Genomic DNA, 25,162 nt, shown 5'->3' with positions numbered 1-25,162 from the left:
AAGTGAAACTCGAAAAGCTGTTAACATTCTGGAACAGTTATATATTATCTTACTAACACTGAAAGTGTCATCGCTCCGTTGTATGCACATGTACAAGATCAGAGAGCAACGCGCGAGCGATATACTATATGAGTGATACCAGTATACCAATACAGATATCGTACAATACCATTCATCATTGAGTCAGTCGCAGAGTAAGAAATGATTCTGCCGCTCTCTCGAAAAAGTGCTTCGTCCTCAAACTTCGATATATTTGCGTCTCAAGTGAAAAACTTATAATAAAGTAAATAAATGTTCGATGTTAAGTCAAACGTGTTCTAGAATCTCTGTATCATAATTTCGAAACAATTTCAAGATAGTCCAAAGATATCAGTGGTTGGAGGACGAAGAATACTCGAAGAATTTCATCGAGCCACTGGGTGGTGAACGAAGAAGAAAAATTGAAAATCTGAAAGAAAGAAACGTGTAAACTCTTTTGTCGTCACGATGAGACTCTTATTACCGATATTTTTGACGATATTCGCGTGTGGTTGGTGCAGTGGCCTACGAATTCTCGGCTTGTTTCCGCTCAATGGAAAAAGTCATTGGATGATGGCGGAACGACTGATGACCAGCCTTGCGGAACGGGGCCATCAAGTGGACGTTGTTACTCATTTCCCTATGAAGAATCCACCGCCGAATTACAAGCAAATTTCTGTGCAAGGAACAATACAGTCACCGGTAAATAACGTGCACGCGATCAACGTAACGCGCATGAGAAACGTCGATGTGAAATTTATTACGGACGTAGCAGGAAAAGATCTTTGCAAGTTATTCGAACATGAACAGCTGCAAAACGTTATAAAGAAGCCCAAGGACCACTACGATATCGTCATAACAGAGGTACGTTCTAACAATTATAACATTTTATTTTGAGACACGATCTTTCGTCTTTCGGTATGTTTGTTGAATTGTATCGAATATCGAAAAGAATTGAAAAGAAACGAATTTGACTCGAAATTGCAGGAATACAGATTTTATTTATTTTATTCTTTTCTATTTATTTATCCGCTTCTATTTATTTGATTCGCCCATTCTTTTCTTTTTTTATGTTATTTTTATCGAACTTCTATTCGTAAGAAAATAGAGACTTTTTATTTTGTCTTTCTCAATACCCGAGACAGAAATAGCAGCATGAAAATTGGCAGTAAATTGGCGGTAAGTCGCAAAAAAGTGGTTCTCGATTATTATCTTATCCTGTGCAATTTAGTCTCGTTCTAGTCCGTTCTAGCGTTCATGAATGGTCGGTTGTTTCATGATTAGCGCAATAAACAACAGTGTCGAATGTAATATAACATGACTTAATTTTAACACCTTGAAAAATACACCTTGCAATTTCAATTGTCTTCTAAAATAGTATACATTTATTTACAAAATAGTATTATCTTCTACAATAATATTCATTTATTGATAAAATTGATAAAATTAAACAGATCATGACACTATTAAAGATATCGCTTATCATACGCTAATCTTATACTTCTTTATCTATAAACATTCAACGGCATACTTTACTTCCCCTTTAATTAACAGATTACGAAAAGATTCTCATGATATCATGAAATTCTTAATACACTTTAATTCGTCACATTATTCAAAGGAAGTAACTTCAAAGACGATCTAATTTATTATCACTCGAGAGAGTACAATGAGGAAGTTTTACGTAAAGCAAATTACGACACGCGTAATTACAAATCGTTTCAATTATTTAATTCGGTTCGTATGTCGTAAGAGAATGAAATAAATTAATAGTCGTAACTATCCCCGAAATTTTTGGTCTTCCTTGCCTCTGCGATAAAATTCTTTCTCTATGCTCTTATCAGAACTTTATACACGAGAGTCAATATTATCTTACCGACCAGATTTCCCAACTTTCGTTATTTTTCCAAGAAACAAATATCCAGCCATTGAAATGAAAAATACGTAATGAATTATTAAAACGATGATTTATGGATATTTGTGTATCTTCGCAAATTTACCTCTCACGTATCGGTGTCATGTCCAATATATCAGAATTGAATTAATTTGCAATGTATAATGTTTAGTTAACATAATTATCACGCGAACGTTTGAAAACGTGTTAATGCCGATGAAGTTTGATGATTCCAGGTACATACTCAATTCGATTATAATTCGGCCGTGAAATTGATTAACTGCGTTTTAGATCGCAAAACCAGCTGATCGTTATTCAACACGCATTACCATTATCCGAACCACTATAATCGACAACGCGAATATTTCATTCGTTGTTTCACGTTTACGTTGATACAACTGGAAAATAGCAAAATTTCAGTTAAATGTAACATCCAACGTTTACGTTAATAAATAATCAAAATTGATTTCACATCGAAACGATTGCTCTTAAGATCTGTATCGATTACGCTTTTTCTTTCTTTTTTTTTTTTACTCTTCTTGGTCAATACGCGATAAATCCATTAATTACCTTGTTTTTCGAAAGTCCTGTATATTCTTCTAAATGAGACATTTTCTATAGAAATCGACCATCATTCGTGAGTGCATATTAAAATTGATCTGTAATTATTACACAGTATGACGACTGGCAGTTAATTAATTATCGTAAATTTATATCTTGAATCAATAATAGTTCAGATAAGCAGCACCGATAAGAGATTAACGTAGGTTCGCTTACGACAAAGCGATAAAAGAGAATTACTTATTTTATAAGTATTTACATAATTAACTGTAGCGACAAATATCAGATAGTTTATATGTTCGTAAGTTATCTTTCAATAAAAAAAATCTGTAATTGACAGATTGCATCTTGGAAGATACGTCGTGCAGAGATAACAACCTGTCGATAGTACGACATAGAGTAGGATCTATCAATAACATCGATAACTCAGGCGCATTTGTATTACCCTGATGTTAAACAACATACACCGATAACGCGATACGAAGAACGTTAGAAACGACAGGAAGATTTGACGAAGAGGAAAGATTCATCGCGATGAAACGTGAAAGTGGAACGCTTTCACAACCAAACAAAACATGACAATTCGAACGAGAGACGACTGCAATCGTGTGCATAGCAATTATATGAAAATAAATATATAAACGTGACAGAATCGAAGCGGCACATGATCTATGAAATATCTTATCAAACATGAAATATAACTTTTTCTAGTACCTTTCGACATCGAGAACTACTAACCGTACTAAATAGTAGAATCTCTTGCGTAATATGAAAAGAATGTTCTTTCTATTGATTGATACTTCAAACTGTTCCAATTAGCGCCCCTAGACTGTTTGCGATTTATCTATGAAACTATCTTTGTGAAAAACAATTGCAAAGCAATGGTCAAAGAAATACTTTATTTATAATTCTACAAAGCTATTTCGTCTAGTCGTTTCACAACTTTTTCGTTTAAAGTTCCTATCGTATATGTCGAACATTCTGTAGAGAATATTCGTAGAGAACCAGTGTAGAGACTTAGAAACACCGAAGAAGCCAGTTTCTGACAGATTATTATTTCTGGCGAATTCCATCTGTTCTAGAACGATCGTTCGATAGTTACATAAATACGTATTTCCAACCGAATTCAAATATTATCTGCGCGGTACTGTACAATATCTCGCATTTCGTGTTAAGTTATCTTACACATGACATGGCAGAAAGTACAAGCTAAGCGTATTGTCAAAGTACTGATGCAAATATTAGCGTGGCCAAAAATATTTTTAACGATTTTAGAAAATTCTTTTATGCAAAATCTTACTTCTTTAAATTCTCCGATTCCGACAGAAATTGCGTTCTTATGCAACCATAAGCTTGCTTAGCGTTATGTAGAGTTTTAAAACGTTTCAATGCGAAACAACTAACTGTGGCGGCAATCGACAACAAATACCGCCACTCGACGCTAACTATAATACTATTGAACAACGGCAGCGCAGTGGTTAGCGCCTTAAGTTACGAACGTTCGGAACCCGAGTTCGAATCCCGGCGACCCGGAATCTGGTTTTTCTTCTACGCGTCAAAAATGGAAAAAAAACAACAGTACTACACCCTATTAGCGACATCTACAGCCAACAGCGCTACAATTATCACGGACAACACATATACACCTCGTAACTATCGTAGCCACATCTGCTTTTTGATCACTTCTGCCGCTTCTTCATAAATAGATTTCACGATTTCGTGTCGTTTGCGAAACAAATTCGTACATCAGTTCGCCGCTGTCTTTCGCGGATACAGCAGTGAGAGTGTTTCCTTCGCCGACAATTTGTAGTCTTTTACTTGAGCAACGATAAACGTGATCGAACAACGTTAAAAATCTGGTGTTTGTCAATGAGTAAATTCGTTTGATAAATGATCGTAGACCGCAGAAGGTTTGCTTGGTTATTTTATTAATTTATTTATTACTTTATCATGTATTATTTATTTGTAAGCGATTGTAAGATCGAAAAGGAAAAGTAATTTTATCGTAATCACACGACTTCGAGTTTCAGCGACGATTCGAGTCGTTAACTTTATCTGGAAGAAACTCATTAAAGGTTACAGAAGACTCGTAATTATGTTTTGTTATCGTCAGAAGAATAATTTATATACATGTGGCTATTAAACTCCGAAAATTAACTCTATTCGCGTTAATAACATAACGAGCCTCTTAGTGAATAATAAATATTCTTGATGAATATTATTGATAAATATTAATACATATCTATTCACAGTAGTTCTTATCAAAAGGTGAAAAGAATAGTAAATAAGATCAATATCTGAGGGCAACATTTTTTTTTCTTTTTATTTACACGCGTTCATACAACAATGTTTATCATTCGCAAATGTTCGATGCGAATTGGCTACAGATACCAACTATTCCCATTCTTAATCATCGCGTGTAGCTATTTTACGTGTATGTATAGTAAAGTGATTAACTTGTTCTCTGTTCTGACTGGCTGCGCTCTTCTGACCGGAAACTTGAAATACATACATGTAGAAGTACATAAATACACGGACGTGAGTAGGCACATTGCAACGCGTAACCAAATTCTCGAACTATTTCATCATCCGTCTGTTAAGATGCTATCTAATCGCAAAGCAACCTAAAGAAAATCTTCCTCTTGATATTCGTCATTCTGGCAAAGTCACGTGTTATCTCGTGGCCATTGAACAACCGTAATTCCATTATTCGCCCACGTAATCTCTCGTCATAGTATATGCGATTATTACACCGCGTATTAGTGCGTAGCGACACTCGAACTCTGTCATTCAACATCGAGTGAATCGCGGAGCAAGAAATACTTCTGCCGCTCTCTCGAGAAAGAGCTTCGTCGTTCGATATATTTACGTCTCAAATAAAAAAACTCATAATAAAATAAATAAATGTTCGATGTTAAATCAAACGTGTTCTAAGATCTCTGTATCATAATTTCGAAACAATTTCAAGATAATCCAAAGATATCAGTGGTTGGAGAACGAAGAACTTCATCGAGTCATTGGGTGATGAACGAAGAAGAGAAATTGAAAATCTGAAAGAAAGAAACGTGTAAACTCGTTTGTCGTCACGATGAGACTCTTACTACCGATATTTTTGACGATACTCGCGTGTGGTTGGTGCAGTGGCCTACGAATTCTCGGCGTGTTTCCGCTCAATGGAAAAAGTCATTGGGTGATGGCGGAACGACTGATGACGAGCCTTGCGGAACGGGGCCATCAAGTGGACATTGTTACTCATTTCCCTATGAAGAATCCACCGCCGAATTATAACCAAATTTCATTGGAAGGATCCTTACCGGCGGTGGTAAATAGCATGCACATGGAAAATATAACACGCTTTGGACGCATGAATGTAAAGAACCTAGTAAATGTGGCAGGGAATTCGGTTTGCGAATTATTGGCACATAAGGAATTGCAAGACGTTCTAAAGAGGTCTAAGGATCGGTACGACCTTGTCATAACAGAGGTGTGTTTTAGATAATAATGATGATATTTTATTTTTGAAATAGTTCATCTCATCGATAGTTTTATTTCTTAAATTATAGCGGAAAGTTTGAGTGAAAACTGCGAGGAATTGAAATGTTATTTTTGTTCATTTTTCTTGTATCTGCGTTTTTTTCTTCTTTTTTTTTTTTTAATTACATGTTTCTCTTATTTCTATTCGCTTAACACGTACGCGAGTCAGAAATGTAATATTATTACGCGACAAATTAATTTTCACTTATCATCTTGTTTAGCGTAGGCAGTATTGCCATTTATAACAACATAGTATATAATCCAGATCAATTAAAATGTTTTGTAGTAGAATATCATAAGTAAAAACGGTTGAAAGAACAAACACGCGACACTGACGTCTTATTCTAGTTCCTCGTAGTGTTTATAAATCGTCGTTTCGCCAACAGCGTGATAATTAATTTCACGCGTAATATAACGTCATTTAAGTTTAGCATCTTCGAGCGTAAACGTTACTTGCATTTCTAAACGTCTAACATATACAGCATATCATTTACCTACAGAATCATGTTATCTCCTATAGTGACATTCGTTTATCTATAAAATGACATATGTAATATTGATGAAACAACACTAAGAGAATTATCACACTGCTATCTATCATAATCTTGCGCTTCTTTTTAATAAAAAATTAACAATCGCTTCATCCTCGTTATGATAACAAATCTTCGTTACTATTTACAGGTACACGACTGAATAAAATTGTTTCTTTTCTTCTAATATTGAGTAACCTTCTTACAGTACCATCATCGTTTTTCTCAATTTTTCGCGTCGATTATCATCCTTTCAATCATAGTTATCGTTAAAGTTAGACGATAATTTGAAAATAGACCTGTAAAAAACGGACAGACTATCGAGTGAAATAACTGGAAAATACTCTCGCGAAGCGACACTTTCGCAAAACCTATTCGAATCATCGATTCGTTTCCAAACTATTCAATATGGCTAAGCAAATTTCCACAAAGTAACATCGAACGACTTTCCACGCCGTCAAGTTGCAAAAACAATCCAGCCGTTTTTCCATTAGCGGATCATCTTCGGTCCTCAACGAAAGCGGAATAGCCGACCGATCGTTCGATCTCCGATGTAAATCGTTCGCGAGTCAGACGTTCATCGCACGGAATAATACATTTTGTCACAGCCGAGCGACTATACAAGCAGTTTTAAAACAACAGTGTATATGGTTTCTCGAAACGCTAAATGTTTACAAAACGAACGACCTCGTTGATTTCAACGATGTTGAGATATATTGTCAAAGTCAACATTCGGAACAACTCTTTTTTACACATACAGAGCGTGGCTGAATAACACGTACAAGCGTGCACAAGGTGATTTTCTCGTGAAAAGATAAAAACAAAATATGGGATAAAATTTTGTCATTTAAGGTTTAGTTTTCGAGTAAAATCGAGTTTGAAAATTTATCAAGTATACTCGAACGTATACCAGGACTGGATAGTACTAATTAGTCGACGGCAGATTATTCTACGTACAAAGATAAGTCAAAAGCGTAGAATAAAAAACCGATTTTCAACTATATCGTTTCATTTCAACTATATCGTTTATATTTACAAGTGAAGGTTTATGTTTAAGTTATGTTATGTTATGTTTAAGTTATGTTATGTCAATGTTTGTGCAACTAATTATTCGACAATTGAAAAACTGAAACGATTTTATATACTCGTTCATCCCAAAACTAGAAGACTGAAACAATTCTGTATATTTCTTCCAGCTGTTCGCCGCACCATGTTACTTGGCGTTCGGCCGTCACCTAAACAAACCCGTGATTGGTATAGTCACCTCGGCTTTTCACGAATGGCTCAGCACCTTGACAGGAAATCCGAATAATCCCTCCTTTATGCCTGGCCTATTTTCGTCGTTCGGCCAGCGAATGACTTTTTGGGAGAGGCTACATAATACCTTCCTAACAAACCTAATATCATGGCAGATGAACTACTATTTGGACGAGCAGGGTGTTTATGTGAAAAAGTTCTTTAATATAGACGCTGGCATCCCGGAACTTTATCAAGATATAGCGGCTATCTTGGTCAATTCGCATCATAGCATAAACGGAGTCAGGCCGATGACTACTGGGGTCATCGAGGTCGGTGGACTACACATTAATGAAAATTCGGATCCGTTGACACCGGTGAGTAAAACATGGCTTCTTTTTCTCTTTATGTTTTCTTTTTACTCCGACCATAAACAGAAAAGGTTGAAAGCACTTTAAGGAATATTTAAAAAAAAATTGGATCGTTGGTGATGCAAACGAAATCCCATCCTGAATTTCCTACCTCACGAACATTTATTTTTCTTGAAAATATTTCGAATAGTTGATTTAACAGATATTCGTATAATGCGGTAAAGGTATTGAAAATATTGTAGAAAAAATAGATTCTTGAGGATGCAAAAAGTATTTTCAGTATTTACATACTGAATTTACTTTCCCCGATTTTTATCTTTATCGAAATATATTTCCAACGTTTGACTTAAGCAGTGGATGGGATTAGTGTGGCGGAGTGTTTATAGATAAAATAATTATTATTTTATGTGTTATATTGAAAAAAGATGTAATGTACTCCTAGATATATTTGCCAGAGACATGGAATTTGGGAAAATAGAAAATCGTGTCAACTGCTCTCAATATTATCGAGCGAGTATCGAAGATTACAATCCAAGAGATTAAAGATACACCAAATTTAAAAACTTTGTAGCTATAATCTTTCGTAAAATGTATTCGACCGAAGCTTTTCACCAGACACGGAAGAGAAAAACAGAGAAATTAAAGTACAACGACAAAGTACCTTGTCCAAAGTGCAATAATCTCGAGGTACTATTAAGATGATTGGCCAAGATTATGATGCAACGTGTAATTACCATAATGCATTCGAAGTTCTAAAAAAGACTTCGTGTCCGGTAGGCACGCAACTAGTAATCAATTCGCTACACAAGAATTATTATTTCTTCGTTCACGATGCTTAATTACTCTTTAATTCATCACCAATTGGCTACTAATTTTTCTTTTCTTAATGAGATCAAATTATTTCAATATGACGACTCGTATGTACCCTGACAAACGATTACCATGGAAAAGTTTTATGTGTATATTCTACGGTATGAAAGATATCTCGGAATTTCATTGGCACTGTAACGAAACACGAGTATCACGATTATATCGATAAAATTTGAAACCAACACGAAAATGTATATAGAAAGTGCAAGATATTTATTGCAAACATGTAACCAATAAAAAATTCGTATACGTCCGAATCTTAAGCTTATAAAAAGCTTCAAATTAGTATGGCAACACTGAATATCAAAGTTTATTAATATAACAGATATTTGAAGTGCAAATCTACTTTTGTGATTTCTGTGGAACACCATATACTCATACTGTAATTTTTATACGTATTTCCAGATTGGTTTCGCCAATTCTACCAATATAATCATAATAGTCTCATAGTGCCATGATCTCATAGTGACAATCGAAACGTTTCGAATGGCACGCATAGTATATTCATAAAAGACGTCCACGGATGTTCGAATACTTTTATGAGCCTGTGAAAAAGTGAAAAATTCCTCGCAATCCGCGCCAAAAAAAGGTACATCTTCATACATTTATCTTGAACCAACAGGAGCTGAAGAAATGGCTAGACGAAAGTACACACGGTTGCATATTCTTCACGTTTGGATCGATGGTGAGGATCGAGACGTTCCCTAAACCTCTTCTCGAAACTTTCTACAAAGTTTTCGAGAGAATCGCACCTGTTCGAGTGCTCATGAAGGTGGCGCAAAAGAAGGACCTGTTACCTGGATTGCCAAAGAACGTGATGATACAATCCTGGTTCCCTCAAGCGACTGTGTTCAGTGAGTAATTTAATAAATTGAATTTTTTATTCCTTTAGTATATTTTTAATTCTTTTAGTATAATGATCGTATATACGCTCGCAAATATTAAATAAACATTTGTTAAATAGTAAGATACATATGTACATATGTATGTCGTCAATGACATGGAATGATTTTTATGTTCGTGTATTCGCGTTGCATATTTTCCTTATTAACGAAAATTGCATCGACTCGCGTGCCAAAAACGCTCGATTATTATATCGTATGGAAATAAAAATTTTGATCAAATTCAGCGATATCGTAAATTTAATTAAAATACTTCGAGTATAAAATTTCCTGCTGTAGTTACGCGGCTAATTTTATTTTGTTATATAAAAATAGATATTTGGATCGAACCTGATCACCTATCGATAGTGTCATCGCGAACGAGTCGATAGTCATCAATCTCGTGGACGATGTTTTCGAAAAAGCATCGAAAAGATCGCCATATTTTATTACCACCAAAATCGTCGCGTGTAATCATTTTAAAGATCGCGCATATATTTCTCGATTTTGGAAACTGCCGTATATACGATAATTAGACGAGAAGAGAATAACATCTCGTTTTCTTCAATTTCAGAGCACAAAAACGTAAAGGCGTTCATAACGCACGGAGGTCTAATGGGTACGCTAGAAGCGATCTACTTTGGCATCCCCATGATTGGAATTCCTCTGTTCGGTGATCAGATCACGAATATGAGAAACGCAGCTAGTAAAAATATTGCCGTGAACCTTGGCTCTGTGGAGAATATCACAGAGGAGAACCTTTACAATGCGATTGATACGATCTTGCACGATGAAACGTATAGGTAAGTACGCGTGCTTTTATCAGTAATTTCGAATGTTTACTATACTTGTAACGTGCAACGTGATTAGAGAACGACGTTAACAAGTTTAAACACAAAATGACCGTATACCGAAGAAAAGTTGTAAATTTATTTCCATATTCTTCTGCGTATTTCTAATAACGTTTGATTATTTTTTATCGATTTTTCAAATAAAGATTTCTTTAATTTCAATCGTATAAAGAGTTAAGTATTTTAATATATCTAACGTTGGACAATACGCACTAAAAAATGAGATCTATAAATCTGAAGGTGAAACGTGTACGATAGAAAGGATTGAAATCTTCTTACCAATTTCATGACACTGTTTTTTGATTTATCTTATACTTCTAATAACATTTGATCGACCTTAATGGATTTTAACATGAGTTTCTTAAATCTCAATTAATCGAACAACCTTACTGTAATTTCGTTATATCGTTCTCTGGTATCTCACTATTTTTGTATACACGTCTAATGCTTTTGTTCTTAGCTATTTGCACGACTGCAGAATTTATTTTTGAAGATTCCAGCAGTTACCGAACTTCACGCTGAACTTTCTCAATTTCGAAACTTCACATACGCAAACATCGGTTCCAAAGATTTTCCCAAGTTAGAAGACGCGAGATTCACAAATTCACAGCTGTTCAAACTTTAAATTTACATAACTACACGCACATATCCTAATTTCTCAGCTTCTTATTTACTACCATCTAACTTCCTATACGTTTCTCACCCTTTCCTTCCATCCTTTCCATTTCCATATTTTTCACTATGCAACACCTCTTTCTTACATATCTTCCTACTTTGCGTTCATCATTTTTCGTCTACTTCTTCGTCGTTCGTAGCCTTTTATTATCATCTTCTCCTAACCCTTAAAAATTTGTTCCCCGTAACTGTGCCTCGCTATTGCAGTTCTATGCTCGCCATTTATTTCTACCCTTCCTCCTCTTGCCGTAACTACCCCCTTTTTACTGTCTATTTTGTAGTTCCTTCCTTTGCAATAATTACCTCTCATCGTTGCCAATTTATGGCTCGCCGTGCCATTTCGTTTTACCTATTGTTCCTCGTCTTATCATCTTCAACTATTACAATTTTACAGTTTCTTTCCTTATCACAATTATCCCTTGTTAGCGTAATTTTATCGTTTGAGCCACTCGGAAGTGAAATTGGAAAATATAGAGAAACATTCATTTTCACGGCATTACTTTGTAGATTTCGTTTGGAAATTGACAATTCTTGCGATTAATCAGTTTACCGAAATATGTCGCGTCGAGAAATGAAATTCTCGAAAATTACATCGATGCTAACAACGATTAAATCTTCGAAATTGATGTGATAAAAACGAAGCCTCCAAAGTAATTTCCACGTTCCTCATCTTTGTCTTACTTCTCGCTTCTATTCGTACCACGAATTTATAAATTTAGTGTCACAGGGTATATCTCCCTTAAATTTTTACCAACATTCGCAGCGAATTTTTCCAGCAACGTCCACCTTACGGTTCTCTCTCTTTCGCCGCTGTTCTCCGCCAAAAATATCACGTTTCCCTACGTCATTTTCTTCTAATACCTTCGATTTACGAATTTTCAGATCGAGCATGCAAACAGTATCGAAGATATTCAAAGACAGACCCATGAGCGCCATAGACACCGCTATCTATTGGGTCGAGTACGTTGCTAGAAACGGATTCGCTCTGCAATCACCGGCTATCCATCTTAACTGGTGGCAACAGAATTTGATCGACGTTTACGGTTTCCTACTCGTCTGTCTGCTGGTTGTTCTCTATGTCACCGTTCTTCTGGTTAAAAAACTGAAGAACTGTATATTTGGATGTAAACCTTGTATAGAAAAGCAAACTTCTGAGTCGAAAAAGAAGAAATAAATTGCCTTAACGCGTGAGTGTGTGTAGGTGTGAATGTGTGAATCTTCTTACGCGTCGTTTATACCGTAACTATTTTGTACATTCAATTCGATTTGCCTTTCTCAAGAGATCTTCCATAACAGTTATACATCTGTGTAATTTTTGTAAAATATTAAAATATCGTTCAGATATATATAAATATGTACATATATATATTTTACCGTAATAATTATATTATTTCTACTTGCACTATATTATTAATTAATAATTAGACGCGTTGGCTTGGATTGTTTTTGATTTATATCTTGCCCCCCCTAAAATGATACGGATATTTTTAATTGTAATTCTTTTTAAATGGCGAGGAGAAAGGAAAATTTTTGATTTCAAAAAATTTTCCCTTAAAGTGTACTGGATTCGCTGATCAACCGTATCGTGAAAATCGCCCGAGTACGAACGATTAGGAAAATATCCACAAATTTACTGCTTTACATTACTCGAGAAAATGTCGCGATCGTCTAAAAATATGCGCTGTTTTAGAATGTTCGCTTTCCTTTTACGTCGCATAGGGCTCGGATGTCGTAGACTCGCGAACACGTCGGATAAAGTTAAAAATATATTCCGCGCTTAAACAAAGAAAACACGAAAATAACATTTCGAGTGTTGACCTGGGTTTATCACGTTGCCGCACGCGACAAATTTCAATAAACCTTGTCAACTTGAAATTCGCGTTCTCAGTGAGCGGCGCGTGCAAGAATTTGCGTTTTTATATTGGGATTATTCCCGTGATTTTTAATTTATCGCCAGAAAATCCGATAGTACCGCAATTTGACTTAATGAGTTCTCAGAGGCGAATGTTTCAAGGATGAAATGTATATCGCCAAGTAACCAAACACGAATGAATCCTACCTGGTGGTGGCGTGGAATTCATGGCCTGCAACTGCAAACATTCCAGCTCCCTTTCCTGCAAAATACGCCGAAGCTCCTCGTCCAAAAGGGTAGTGCCTACGGTCGTATTCACTGGCATCTACAACGAAGCAATTTCTTAATGATTCGTAATCTACTTCTTCGTTGAATTTCATTCTTTCACGGTGCAACGAACACGCGAACGATTCGCGAGCTTCTTGTATTTCTGACGTCGGATATACGTACGTAAAAACACGTAAATACTATCAGTTTTTCGTGGGCAATAAATTTCAATAATTACGTGATATGCATATGTACAATAATATGTAAGATTTAGAATATTATACTTTTCTTTTATGCTACACATGTGCAAGGGTTAAAGCGAATGAGATAGAAAATAAGCACGTGAAAGTAACTACAACGCGATCGAGTTTTACGTGATTTCAAATTGGTAAATATAATTTGATCGAAATGCTTGAGAGATGATGCTTCAAATAAAGTACCGTGCTATTTGATTTGTAATTATCTTGGAAGTTGTTTCGACAAACAAATACACTTTCCCGTAAATTATTTTATTGCCCGACTATCAAACGAATATCTCCTTTGATTTCGTTTGTTTAAATAAACATTTGGCGAGATAATTTCTCAGATAATTTCTAACTCCGTTATGTGAACTGCGTCAGAAGTACAAATTTCGTCATTCGCACAAGCGTAACATACACAGCTATCATTCGAGGATGATCGAGAACAGTTCTGAGAATAAATCTTATTGCGTTGTAAAATAATCTACGTTTGTCCTTTAAAGTATAACGTTGAAAGTTAGTTGAAAGCGTTAATTCGAGAGAAAAGACATTATTTGAGAATGATTTCGATACGGAAGGTCCTTCGCGTAAATTATTTTTTATTCATGATTAAAAGCGACACGTTGTTTCACCCTGTTATATCTTATTTTTATCTCGAATAAAATTCATCTAGTTATTATTTATATTTATAGTTTAGTCATTTTAACGCATTAGCGAATTGTTAAGACGTAATTTCAAACTTAGATAAACTTCCGTTCCATCAACTATCGTAATTTCTACATCACGTACATTATGTGCATTGTTGCGCCTTGACATTTTTCATAAATGCATAAAAATTCATCGTTCGCGCACTATAAATCAAAGAGAAAATTGTTACCGGAAGCCTGGAGAATCTGTTAATCAAGATGGGACAAGCAAATCGTGTCTTCTGCCCAAGATTAACGATGCGCGTTTCCCGAGCAGCTCGATCAATGTCGACAATAAAAAAGGCGATGAAAATTCTCGATGATAAAAAAAAAGTTGCAAATTTCTTGGGAAATTGTGATATCCCAACCTGACGTAATTAAAATAATACGTATTTCGTGCGACTAATCACGACCCACTTGTCATTCGATGATATTCAACAATGGCATTTCACGATTAAATATGTCGATAAACGTCTGGGCATATTTTACAATGTCGATGCGGCGGTGATAATTAAATTTCGTATAATTCAAACGTGAAATTGGAATAGAATATCAATCAACGTAGAAGCTTTCACGATTTCTGAATAGAGATCGTTTCAACCGATATACCATGGCTGTAACGAGTTCATTGGCGAAGCGAGTTATTGCGTTCATTCTGACGACAGAGCAGGAAACAATAAGTTGGTTTTGCAACGCAACCAGATTCGATTCCGCAGAGAAATCGCGTCTGCTTATCGTTTCTTTGATAGATCTATCGCGAACCAACCTACGTAGATGCGGATCCTGCTCGTTGTTATTTAATTAACTAAAACTTAATATTATTTTAATAGAAATGGATATTTAATGTTTTAACATTGAAATTTCTGAAAGGCGTATTCGTTCGTTGATTAAAATAACTTGCAATTATCGGAGGATAATATTTCTGAAGAAGAGAAAACGAAATAAATTGTCGAACGACGTAACGTTTATCGAATACAATTTTGGTTGACATTGATCCTCTTATTAAAGCGAGAAATGAAGTAAAATCAATAATTTTATAGCCGAGCGCAGTGATTACACATTCCTCGAGTCCATTGAAGAACTTTAAATATGAAACTCGTAACGAGCGATGATGTGTGGTAAAGAAAAGCAAAGAACGAACAAAGTGTTTATCGACATTGATCGATCATGTTTAACGCGACTAAACATCAGAATTCTACGCTAAACATACAACTTCATAATTCGTTATTTTCCACGTCGATTCACTCTGTTGCACGTTTCTTTTCCATTTTAATGATTCGGATACTTGCGAATAAGACGCTCTCAGTCTCGCCTCTATTCATCATGGCATAGATAGAAATAAATGTAACAATATTAGTAAAAGAAGGTTAATTTCTGCGTGAAATGTTAGAAAGCATAATTAATAATAAAGTAAAATTAGCCACTCTCAATCTCGCCTCTATTCATCATAGCATAGATAGAAATAATTGTAACAAGATTAGTAAAAGAAGGTTAATTTCTGCGTGAAATGTTAGAAAGCATAATTAATAATAAAGTAAAATTAGCCACGGTAAATTCGTAACAGTTGATCCGCATTGGTCAATAAAGAGAAGGAAATTAATCATTGCGTTAGTAATGAAAACAGAAGTTGCTTGTCATTCTGTTTAGTGAAAAAGTAGAGAGAAGAGTATTAACGAAGTTCACGGAAAGCAAAAGAAAACTAATATCGAAGAAATGAATTACCGTTTAATCCGTAACAGCGGCTCACTTAAATATCCCGTGAACGTAAGGCACGCGTGCAAAGAATTGAAACTAGAAAAAGAAACAAAGCGAAGAAATTAAAAAGAGAACGCTGTCGAACTGAACAGCGGACACGAACCGGCTCTCTACATCCACGTTCATAATCGATCTTTTCTTCAGCCCGATCCCTAAATCACAGTTTCAGAATTTCTAACGAGAATTCGATTTCCTTCCAAAGCAAACAGAAACGTTAGTACTTGATGTGCGCTTTGAACGAAATTTGATGGCTGTTACCATTTCCACGTTTCGCTCTTTCTTTATAATCGCTCAACCAACTCGACGATCTTTGCTTCCACCGTGCGAAATATTAGTTTCGAGAATAAATCATCAATAACGACGAATCGCTGGTTTCTGCTAGATTTAATGAATTTTCCTGACAACTATACAGAGCGATTCGCGTAAGCGTCCCAGTTGAAGTTAGACAAAAAATGACAAAGAAAAAAGATAAATGACGTAGAGAAATCCATTTTTCTACGCTTTGACATTTTTCGTAAATACAACGATGCACAAAAGAAAAGTAAAAACGCATGTACATCTTCTTTTTAAAGTTCTAATTTAAGTTACTATGGTACGTCGTTTGTTATAGAAATTTTCTGTTTCTCTATTTTTTCATCGGGCGATTTCGCGTTTCTAACGCAGACGTGGATTCTGCCTATAATAGCGGTTTCACGTGAAACACATCGGGGAATGCCATCCTGTTAAAGCAGTTCCAAAGGACTTGCGGACTATGCATCGCTCTTCATTTACATGGCAAAATAGAGGGCGAAGCGCTTCGCGAAACTTGCTCGGCCACGAAAATTGAATAGCAAGTTCCGCAAGTTCTCGCCTCTTGCTTCGCCTCCATCCCAATTTCGATACACTCGATCGGGGACCACTTTTCCCCACGAAAGTTTCCGTACAGAGGAAAGAAGAACGACGACTCGCGGGACCAGTTTGTAAAAGGATAACGCTCTTGGTCCTGGAATATTTTGCCTGCTGCGACAAACAGGCGGAATTTAACTGGTGAACATTTGGAATTTGTTGCTCCTCAGAAGTAGGTAGCTTAAGGTGTTTGCATACTTAGCAAAGAGATGAGTTTTCGACGTTTGTTTAAAATCTCGTATTCGATAGGAATCGATGAAATTGACAATTTCGTTTGCAGATGAAGGAATTTCCCCGTTTTACAACTTTGCCAATTTTAACGTTTAATTTTGGAAGTTCAGTTAAGTGGATGAAACGAATACATAGGTTCCATTTCTTCGTGTTAGAAAAATATTAATTTGCAGAAATATTTACAGTCTACTAATTACTTATCGTAATGATTAACACGAGATAAGCGAGTACTTATAAAAAAGAAATGAAAGAATATTCCTCAGTCGTTCGATTTTAAAGAAATATATCTACGTGTTCATCTAACTTCCACCGTAATTAATTTCATTGATTTCGACATAATCGTGTAACGAGCCGTGAATGGTAATTTAATGCAGCTTTATGCTCTAATGTAGCTTTCAATTCGAATAGAGAAATGCTACTTGCTTGGCGAGACAAAAGGGACAAGGAGGAAGAAACCTTTAGTGTGTTTAACAAACAAAAGAACATTTCACTCGAAATGGAAGAAGATTCTTAACCAACGAAACTCGCTTTCCGCTCAAACTGCGTCTGAAAGGGAATTTCGAATCCCTTAAGTTCCCAGCTGAACACCTTGGTAATTAAAACGCAAAAGCGTCGTTGAAACTGACTTAACGCCTTTCTTATTTATCATTGTCACTCTCAAATAGTATTTATTTCATTCGATCTATAATAGAAACGATCGATGCAAGAGATTGATTGGATTTAACGAGATTGACAAATTTTCATTGCGCTTTACCTCGGCACAACATTTTTATCAAATCGCGTGTCACAAAAACGAAGATGGTTCGAGAACGACAATAACATACGATAGCAATTTCGAAGAAACGATCTTTAAGGATAGAACGATTTGCATGGCGAAAAAAGTAGCGAGATAAATTGTTACAGCGTAGGAGTTGCACAAAAGAGTTGCTGAATGTTCGCCTTGAACGTACTATAGTTTTCGTTTTTGCACTTGCACGCCACATGCGTCCCAATTTTGCTATTATATCCGCGGTAATACGCTAGTAAGTCGCCGTAGGGCATATTGTAATTAACTACTCGTCAACATTTTGCATAATGGCATTGAAAGTTGCTGAAATTTTATCGAGAGATCAAAGATAAATGTTAATAAATGGTAATCACAGATTCGTTATTTTAACACTCAACTATTTCTCTTTACGAAAGAAACTCGTATCATCGAAGAAAATATGTTTTAGCTGGAAAGAGATTTCGATGTTAGACGCGTGTACTTCGTAAAACTATCCGTAAGAAAAAATGTAGATTGGACGTACGTGTTTGTAGATTCGTTGGTTCTAAAAAGTAATTAATTTCGGCCCACGTATGACTGAGAATCGAATCACTATTCAATGGAAACGAAAGCGCATCCCGTACTACTTTGTCAGACCGGTAACAGATTATTTTACTAAAATTCAGTATCGTTCTTGCAGCGTATAAATTTCTTAGCGGAAACTCGCGAATCATTAACTTGCAACGAATACACGTATACGCTATACACCGTATCAACCGTGAAAAACATGCTACTACATTCGTTCAGCTGAACGACGACGAATAGTAAACATTTCTGCGTTTCAGTTTCATCCGACAACCACGTCAGATAGACGCACACCGTACTTAGTATGGCACGCTCGATAGATTCAAATCGTCGGGACGTACAAATTGACCGTACGATTGGATGTTGGCAAATCGTCGGATAAGTGATATCGTGGAATTTCCAACACCTAGAAACCGACTATCACGATACGCATGTATTTCCGCAGTGACAACTTCAAATTTCATCTACTCGATAGAATCGTGCTTGACAAATCGAACGCCTCTCGTGAATTTTTCTGTAGGATAACTGAAACACAGTTTTACCTTCTCTTCCCTTAAATGTTTACCTGTGTTAACGCTAGAAATAGACAAATTTCCATGTTCGTATACGCACCGGAAGTAAATCCGGATTATAATCGATATGAGATGGCGATTAAACGGGATGCGACTAAACGAGCATGCGTTCCTATTTTAAAATCTCTCTATTTTAATCAAAGACGACGTTGAACTCGTCACAAGCATCGGCATAATTCTAGTAACTGTAAGAATATCGAAACTCTTCGTTTGAACTAGTTCGAGACGAGCCAGTCATTTCATTCGGTGTAAAATTGCAAAGTCGTAACAAACGAGTTGACAAACCCATCGGTTTACTGATATCGTCAGTGTAACATCGTAGAATTAAAAATTTATAAAAAAAACGCGTCTTATAAATTACGGCTTGTTATTATGCAAAGAGATCCAAATATAGGAATATTTACGGACAATAACGTACGTGTGAAGATTGAATTTAGAAGGAGTGCGAGACGCGCGTAGCATAATTGCAGCGTCGAGGCTCGATATCGGTAGAAAATGAAATTACACGGAGTGTGATTTAACAAAACCTGCTTCGTAGTTTTGCGCGCGATCCACGTGATCGATTCTGCTCTCACGTCCAGTGGAATTACGTTATCGATTCCCGGCATTCGCGTGTCACGCAAACGTCATACACACGACCACCGTATGCATTTACGTCGAAGCCGATGCAGCCGTATCAGGAGTCCGGTTTCATCTGATTTCCCACTGTGACTACAAAAGCAGACGAACCACCCTGTTGACTGCATCCTGTTTTCCCCGGCGCCGATCGAATCGCCACGCTATCCCTTCAGCGCCATGCCCTATAATCACTGTAGCTCGCGCACGCATTTTCAGATCCAACGATAAAACAATTCGTACAGGATGTTTCGCAATATTTCCGTACAATACGTACGAAGGAAGATTCGATAGGGACGTTACGAAGCTCGGCTATCGAGCTGCAAATCCACACATTTCCATGTCGTTTAGCGTTTTGTTAAAGTCGAAACGTCCCGGCGAATTTTAACGCTGCAACTACCAAAATGACGCGGAATCTCGGATTTTCTTTCTTTACAATTACTGGAAATATTAGCTTGTCCGAACAGCGTCTTCCTTTCGCAAACGTGTCTTTTACGACAGTGCACATTTATACAAACGTGAAACCAAGTCTGTGAAATGTCGCGGTGTTTACCTCAACGGAACAAAATGGATCATACGTAATTCGACAAGATAATATAAAACAAAAAACCTTGTACGTTTATTATTTCCTCACAAAACGGAAGAAACTTTCCGGACAACTTAATATGTACAGATATTTTCGCCAGAATTAAAATTGATTTTTATTTAGACAGAGACATAATTATATAGATTTATCTACTTTAACTTTAATAATATCATCTGAGTTAATAATAATAATATATGAACGCGCGTAGCATAATATACAAACTTATGACTATCGCGTTGTGTTTTAGTCAACACAGGTGTAATATTCCGTTTACGAGAAACTTATTACCATATGCCCTATTTCTAAGCTTATGTTCTATTCATGTAGGCAAAACGCCCCTGTTTTTAATGCGATTCGAACGCAGCAGTAAATCGATTTGGTTTGTTGTTCGTTTAAATTTCGTAAAAACCGCGGGTAAGGTCCTCTGATATGGCGTCTGCAAGCTCGTTACCGAACGCAGCTGAACAGAAAACGTTACGCATTTTCCAACTCCTGATCACTGCAGATCGAGCATTGATCGGTTTTGTTGATCCTAAAAAAACATGTTCTTTTTGTTGCTCGGAAACAGCATCTAGCAATCTGTTTTGCCAATCTGAGTCGAACTATCGTATTCTGATAACGTGTATCGATAACGTTGACTGTATATGCATAGTTCTGGCGTACAAAAGTTTCTAAGTTTTCCATGTCTTTGTAGAAGGAAATATCGTTTGAATTATATCGATTTATATACGAAACATTTAGATACGTATTACAGACTGATAATTACAGTATTAAAGACAAAGTTTGTTAAATATACTAAAATGTAACAACGTAATAATAATATACAGTAGCTGCAAAAAGTATCGACGCTCCGTTTTATTTATTATAACGTGTTCAAAAATCTCGATTAATTAGATCGAAAGATATTAAAAGTAGAAGTTAAGCGATCGTGAATCCCTAAACTACGCGACAGATAAAAACACGTCGATTATCTAACTCGTACGTTATCTCTGGTAGCATTTTGTTTATCTTTCATGAGCTGTTAATCGTCTAGTTTTATCCTCGAAGGAACAACGTGAAGCTTCAACAAACTGCCGTTGTTGATGCACGCTAAGTACATCAATTACATCGTAAGACGTGAAATCCCTAACGCTACGTGTTTTTGCAATGTCTACATCGACTCCGGCGTTATCTCGGTAACCCAAAACGGACAGACCATTAATCTTCTCGTTTGTGAAGTTTTGTCGACGAGCTCTATCGATTTGCGTTCCATTTCCTACATATTTTTGCATTCTATTTGCTAATTTGTATAAACTGTATCGAATAAAATACGATAGAATTTCGTTGGAAAATTAGTGAGTTACATGCCAACACGACTAAGATGTTCTCTGTTAATTTTATACATTAAAAAATAAATATCTTCTTACATATGTCCTACATATTTCTACATTCTATTACTAAATTGTATAGACTGTAATTGAATAAAATACGACAGAATTTCGTTGGAAAATTAGTGAGTTACATGCCAACACGACTAAGATGTTCTCTGTTAATTTTATATATTAAAAAATAAATATGTTGTTACATATGTCCTATATATTTCTACATTCTATTTGCTAAATTGTATAAACTGTATCGAATAGAATACGATAGAAGTTCGTTAGAAGTTTAGTGCGTTACATGCCAAGACTATTAAGACGTTCTCTATTAATTTTATACATTAAAAAATAAACATGTTATTACATATATTACTTTATATATACAGGGTGGTTGGTAACTGGTGGTACAAGCGGAAAGGGGGTCATTCTACGCGAAAAAAGAAGTCGAAAATATAGAATAAACATTTAAAAATTTAAAAATTTGAAAATTTGAAAATTTAAAAATTTGAAAATTTGAAAATTTAAAAATTTAAAAATTTAAAAATTTAAAAATTTAAAAATTTAAAAATTTAAATAATTAAAAAAGTAACGTCAATTGAGACAAAGATCTACAGTGAGACCCGTTATAACGAGACGCGATAAAGTGCGCGCGTACCGAGCCAAAATTCAAAGTCGATTTTCTCGAAAACAAAGCCTCGAACGAAAAATTTTTATTCTATATTTTCGACTTCTTTTTTCGCATAGATTCACCCCCTTTCCGCTTGTACCACCAGTTACCAACCATCCTGTATAATCGTTTATATGAAAATGTTTAATGCTTTATAAGTGATGGTATATTTTGGAATAAAATACAGCAAAGATTAGGGAGCATCTTGAGAATTTAATGTACGAAATTTAATGTTCATGACTTGCGTCACTAAATTTTATCGATAAAGTTGAAAATAATTATCAACGAAATATCTGTGTAACGATGAAAATGTAAAAATCAAAATATAAATACTGTCCGATATTTTTATGCCGCTTTGAAAATCCTAGAAATTTGTTCTCCCTGTCGGAATTTACATATCCATCAATAACGATGATCGTCCCAATTTTTCAGAGGCGGCGGTAATCGAATCGAGAAGCAACAGATGCCACGTATAACCTGTTGCCATTTGCATGCTTGTCCAAACATTCGGTTTAGCAATGATGCACTCTGACCCGAATGAAATTGATGTTGGTGCCCTCTAAAACCACGGGGTTTTCGTTGCTGTTTCCACTTTGCAACGCCTATACATCAGCGTCTTGCGTGCAAATTTATCATTGCAACCGCAGCTTAACAAGTTGAAAAATTAATTTCAGTCGATACGCGATGAAGCGACTCGATATATTATTTTGTACATTCTCAGGTATCTTACGCAAAAGGTAACGCGTGAGACGAGATCTGAGTATAATTTTGATACAATGAAATTGCACGAAAATTCTAATTTGTTTGGATGTATTTTAACACTAATCGATAAATAAACAATATCAGAATAACGACAAGTTACGCAATTTTATATTTCTATTATTACGTAATTGCTTTCTCTCGCTCATATACAGCCACTGTTCTATTTGAACAAACTAATTAAAACAATTTTAATGCACTGCCTCTAGATCGTAGCATCTTAATTTCATAGTTTCTGCAACAGCGCCGCAAACACTTTAATTAAAATTTTTCGAATTCCATGCATACTAAAATAGGTAGGGAAATGTACGTAGCATGTGAAACAAATTTTGGCGGTAATCCAAATGTTTGATGAATTTTAACACAATACATGGATGCTAACAGATGCTCCTCTTACTACGACAAATACCAAAATTAATTCCCTCTAAGCTCTTTGAACTAGTCTCTCTGTTGTATTAAAGCTTTTATCCTCTAACTGATATTCCATTTAGAACCCCTTCTACTTATGCAATTTAAGGCCTCACAAACACTCATTGCCTCTTTAGGAAAATAATCACAGTTGATGAACTGTATTCCCTGTATAATACAGTTCCCCTTAACATCATTTCGTATCTAATACTTAATATCTAAAGTTATCTCTAAACTAGTATATTTAGAGGTCTGAAATATTATTATATTTTAATATAACAATCGTTTCGACCAGTTCATAACTCTTCATAGGAATTTTATAGATTCAGAAGGGTGAGTTCTTGCCAATTTAAATGATCTCTAATTAAGTATGAAAGACCGATCTTCTTTATTGCGTATCTTCTCTACTTTTCACTTTCTTACAATTCTTCTACTTTCCTATAATTGTCATACGTCGGTTTCAAGTTTGTTATACAGAGTATTTTAATATTTAACGCATTTCCCAAAACATTCAGAGTATCTTTGTCGTGCAAGCGATTAATCCGTCGAGCCGATGATCAGATATACTTCACTCGGTCGTAGTTCTAACGTTGCAACGAATTCCAGAACTAAAATTAGATCGGCAATGGAAAGTAGACAGGAGGTGTAGTTTTACTCGCCAGTAACATAATACAACGTCAACATCGGATTACAAACAAAAGTATCTGGTTAGCAGAGAGACCATAAAGCACGGAGCTTTTTGACGAGAATGATCATTAGCGAAACACGACACCGCATTCCGAGCGACGCTCATTTCCACCAGCGAAATTTCGCCACTGAATTGGTACGGTGAAAAACGAGCAAAGGGAAAACCTATGGAACATCCGCGATTCTCCGGATGTCTACATCGATGATACGAAGTTAGAACGTCACTTCGTTGTTGGCTCATGACGAATTATCGCAGAAAGAGCCAAACGTCTGTCAGGCGTCTCCCTTCGATACGAGTTTCCGTGATATTCGTTGGGTCGGAAAATAACGAGGAGAAAAAATCGAGTGTCGAGAAAATGTGAGAAACCTTCGCTCTTACTCGTAATCAAAAATTACGCAAATATTCCTCGATCTGGCTCAGGAACGAACGATAACGACTATCCATTAGAGATATCCTCTTCAAACTCAATTATAATCGTGTTTTTATCCCGGCTCAATGTCTCTCGATTGCCGGCGATTTTCGAACAAGAACGTCGTCCATAACCCACAATGAAATTCCATTACGCCGAGCAAAGTAAGCTTCGTCGTTTCACCCTTCCTTTTGTCCGCAGGATCTCGGACATCCAACATCCATATTCCTATAACCTTCGAGTTTCCTTGTACGTAAATTCTCTGGATAGCTGTCATTCTTCAACGCGTTTGTTGATTCGACGCGTTGATTGCCATCGACGATCTAGGTTATCAAATTTTCTAGAACCGTTGCAACGAGATAGATTTCATGGACTAGAAAAGTTTCGGCATTTCACGGATTAGAAATAGCGAAATAACGTATTTTGCAACATTT

The 25,162-nt window shown here is 35.9% G+C and overlaps 2 protein-coding genes and 1 long non-coding RNA gene across 4 annotated transcripts in view; 2 read left to right on the top strand and 1 right to left on the bottom strand.

Moving 5' to 3' along the window:
* Nucleotides 1–25,162, bottom strand: part of LOC100750065 (calcitonin gene-related peptide type 1 receptor-like) — a 134,194-nt gene that overhangs the window by 95,464 nt on the left and 13,568 nt on the right. Inside the window, 1 exon segment of the mRNA XM_033324696.1 lies at nucleotides 13,481–13,598. Within this exon segment, the coding sequence (XP_033180587.1) occupies nucleotides 13,481–13,598 (118 nt within the window).
* Nucleotides 158–12,697, top strand: LOC100744195 (UDP-glucuronosyltransferase 1-6). Of its 2 annotated transcripts, XM_003485458.4 has the most exons (6): nucleotides 4,230–4,383; nucleotides 5,442–5,957; nucleotides 7,734–8,150; nucleotides 9,637–9,868; nucleotides 10,470–10,698; nucleotides 12,304–12,697. In XM_003485458.4, exons 2-6 carry the CDS (start codon nucleotides 5,562–5,564, stop codon nucleotides 12,593–12,595), a joined length of 1,566 nt encoding a protein of 521 aa, XP_003485506.1. In that variant the 5' UTR covers nucleotides 4,230–4,383; nucleotides 5,442–5,561; the 3' UTR covers nucleotides 12,596–12,697. The 2 variants fall into 2 exon arrangements, with proteins under 2 accessions (XP_024228068.1, XP_003485506.1); XM_024372300.2 differs by lacking the exons at nucleotides 4,230–4,383; nucleotides 5,442–5,957 and adding an exon at nucleotides 158–882.
* Nucleotides 15,878–23,318, top strand: LOC117152540. Its single transcript, XR_004462925.1, has 2 exons — nucleotides 15,878–19,110; nucleotides 22,897–23,318. It is a non-coding gene; the product is annotated as an uncharacterized LOC117152540 (long non-coding RNA).

Source organism: Bombus impatiens, unplaced genomic scaffold (genome assembly GCF_000188095.3).
Source record: "Bombus impatiens unplaced genomic scaffold, BIMP_2.2 scf_0060, whole genome shotgun sequence".
Classification (NCBI taxonomy): Eukaryota; Metazoa; Arthropoda; class Insecta; order Hymenoptera; family Apidae; genus Bombus; species Bombus impatiens.
Note: the sequence above shows the minus strand (reverse complement) of the source record. Positions and strands in the feature narration are given on the sequence as shown.

Excerpts from the sequence above, each read along its gene's own strand:
- LOC100744195 (XM_024372300.2), top strand. The coding sequence starts at position 487 with ATGAGACTCTTATTACCGATATTTTTGACGATATTCGCGTGTGGTTGG. Across the intron at positions 883-7,733 it reads ACGATATCGTCATAACAGAG|CTGTTCGCCGCACCATGTTA; the intron begins GTACGTTCTAAC and ends TATTTCTTCCAG. Across the intron at positions 10,699-12,303 it reads TTGCACGATGAAACGTATAG|ATCGAGCATGCAAACAGTAT; the intron begins GTAAGTACGCGT and ends ACGAATTTTCAG.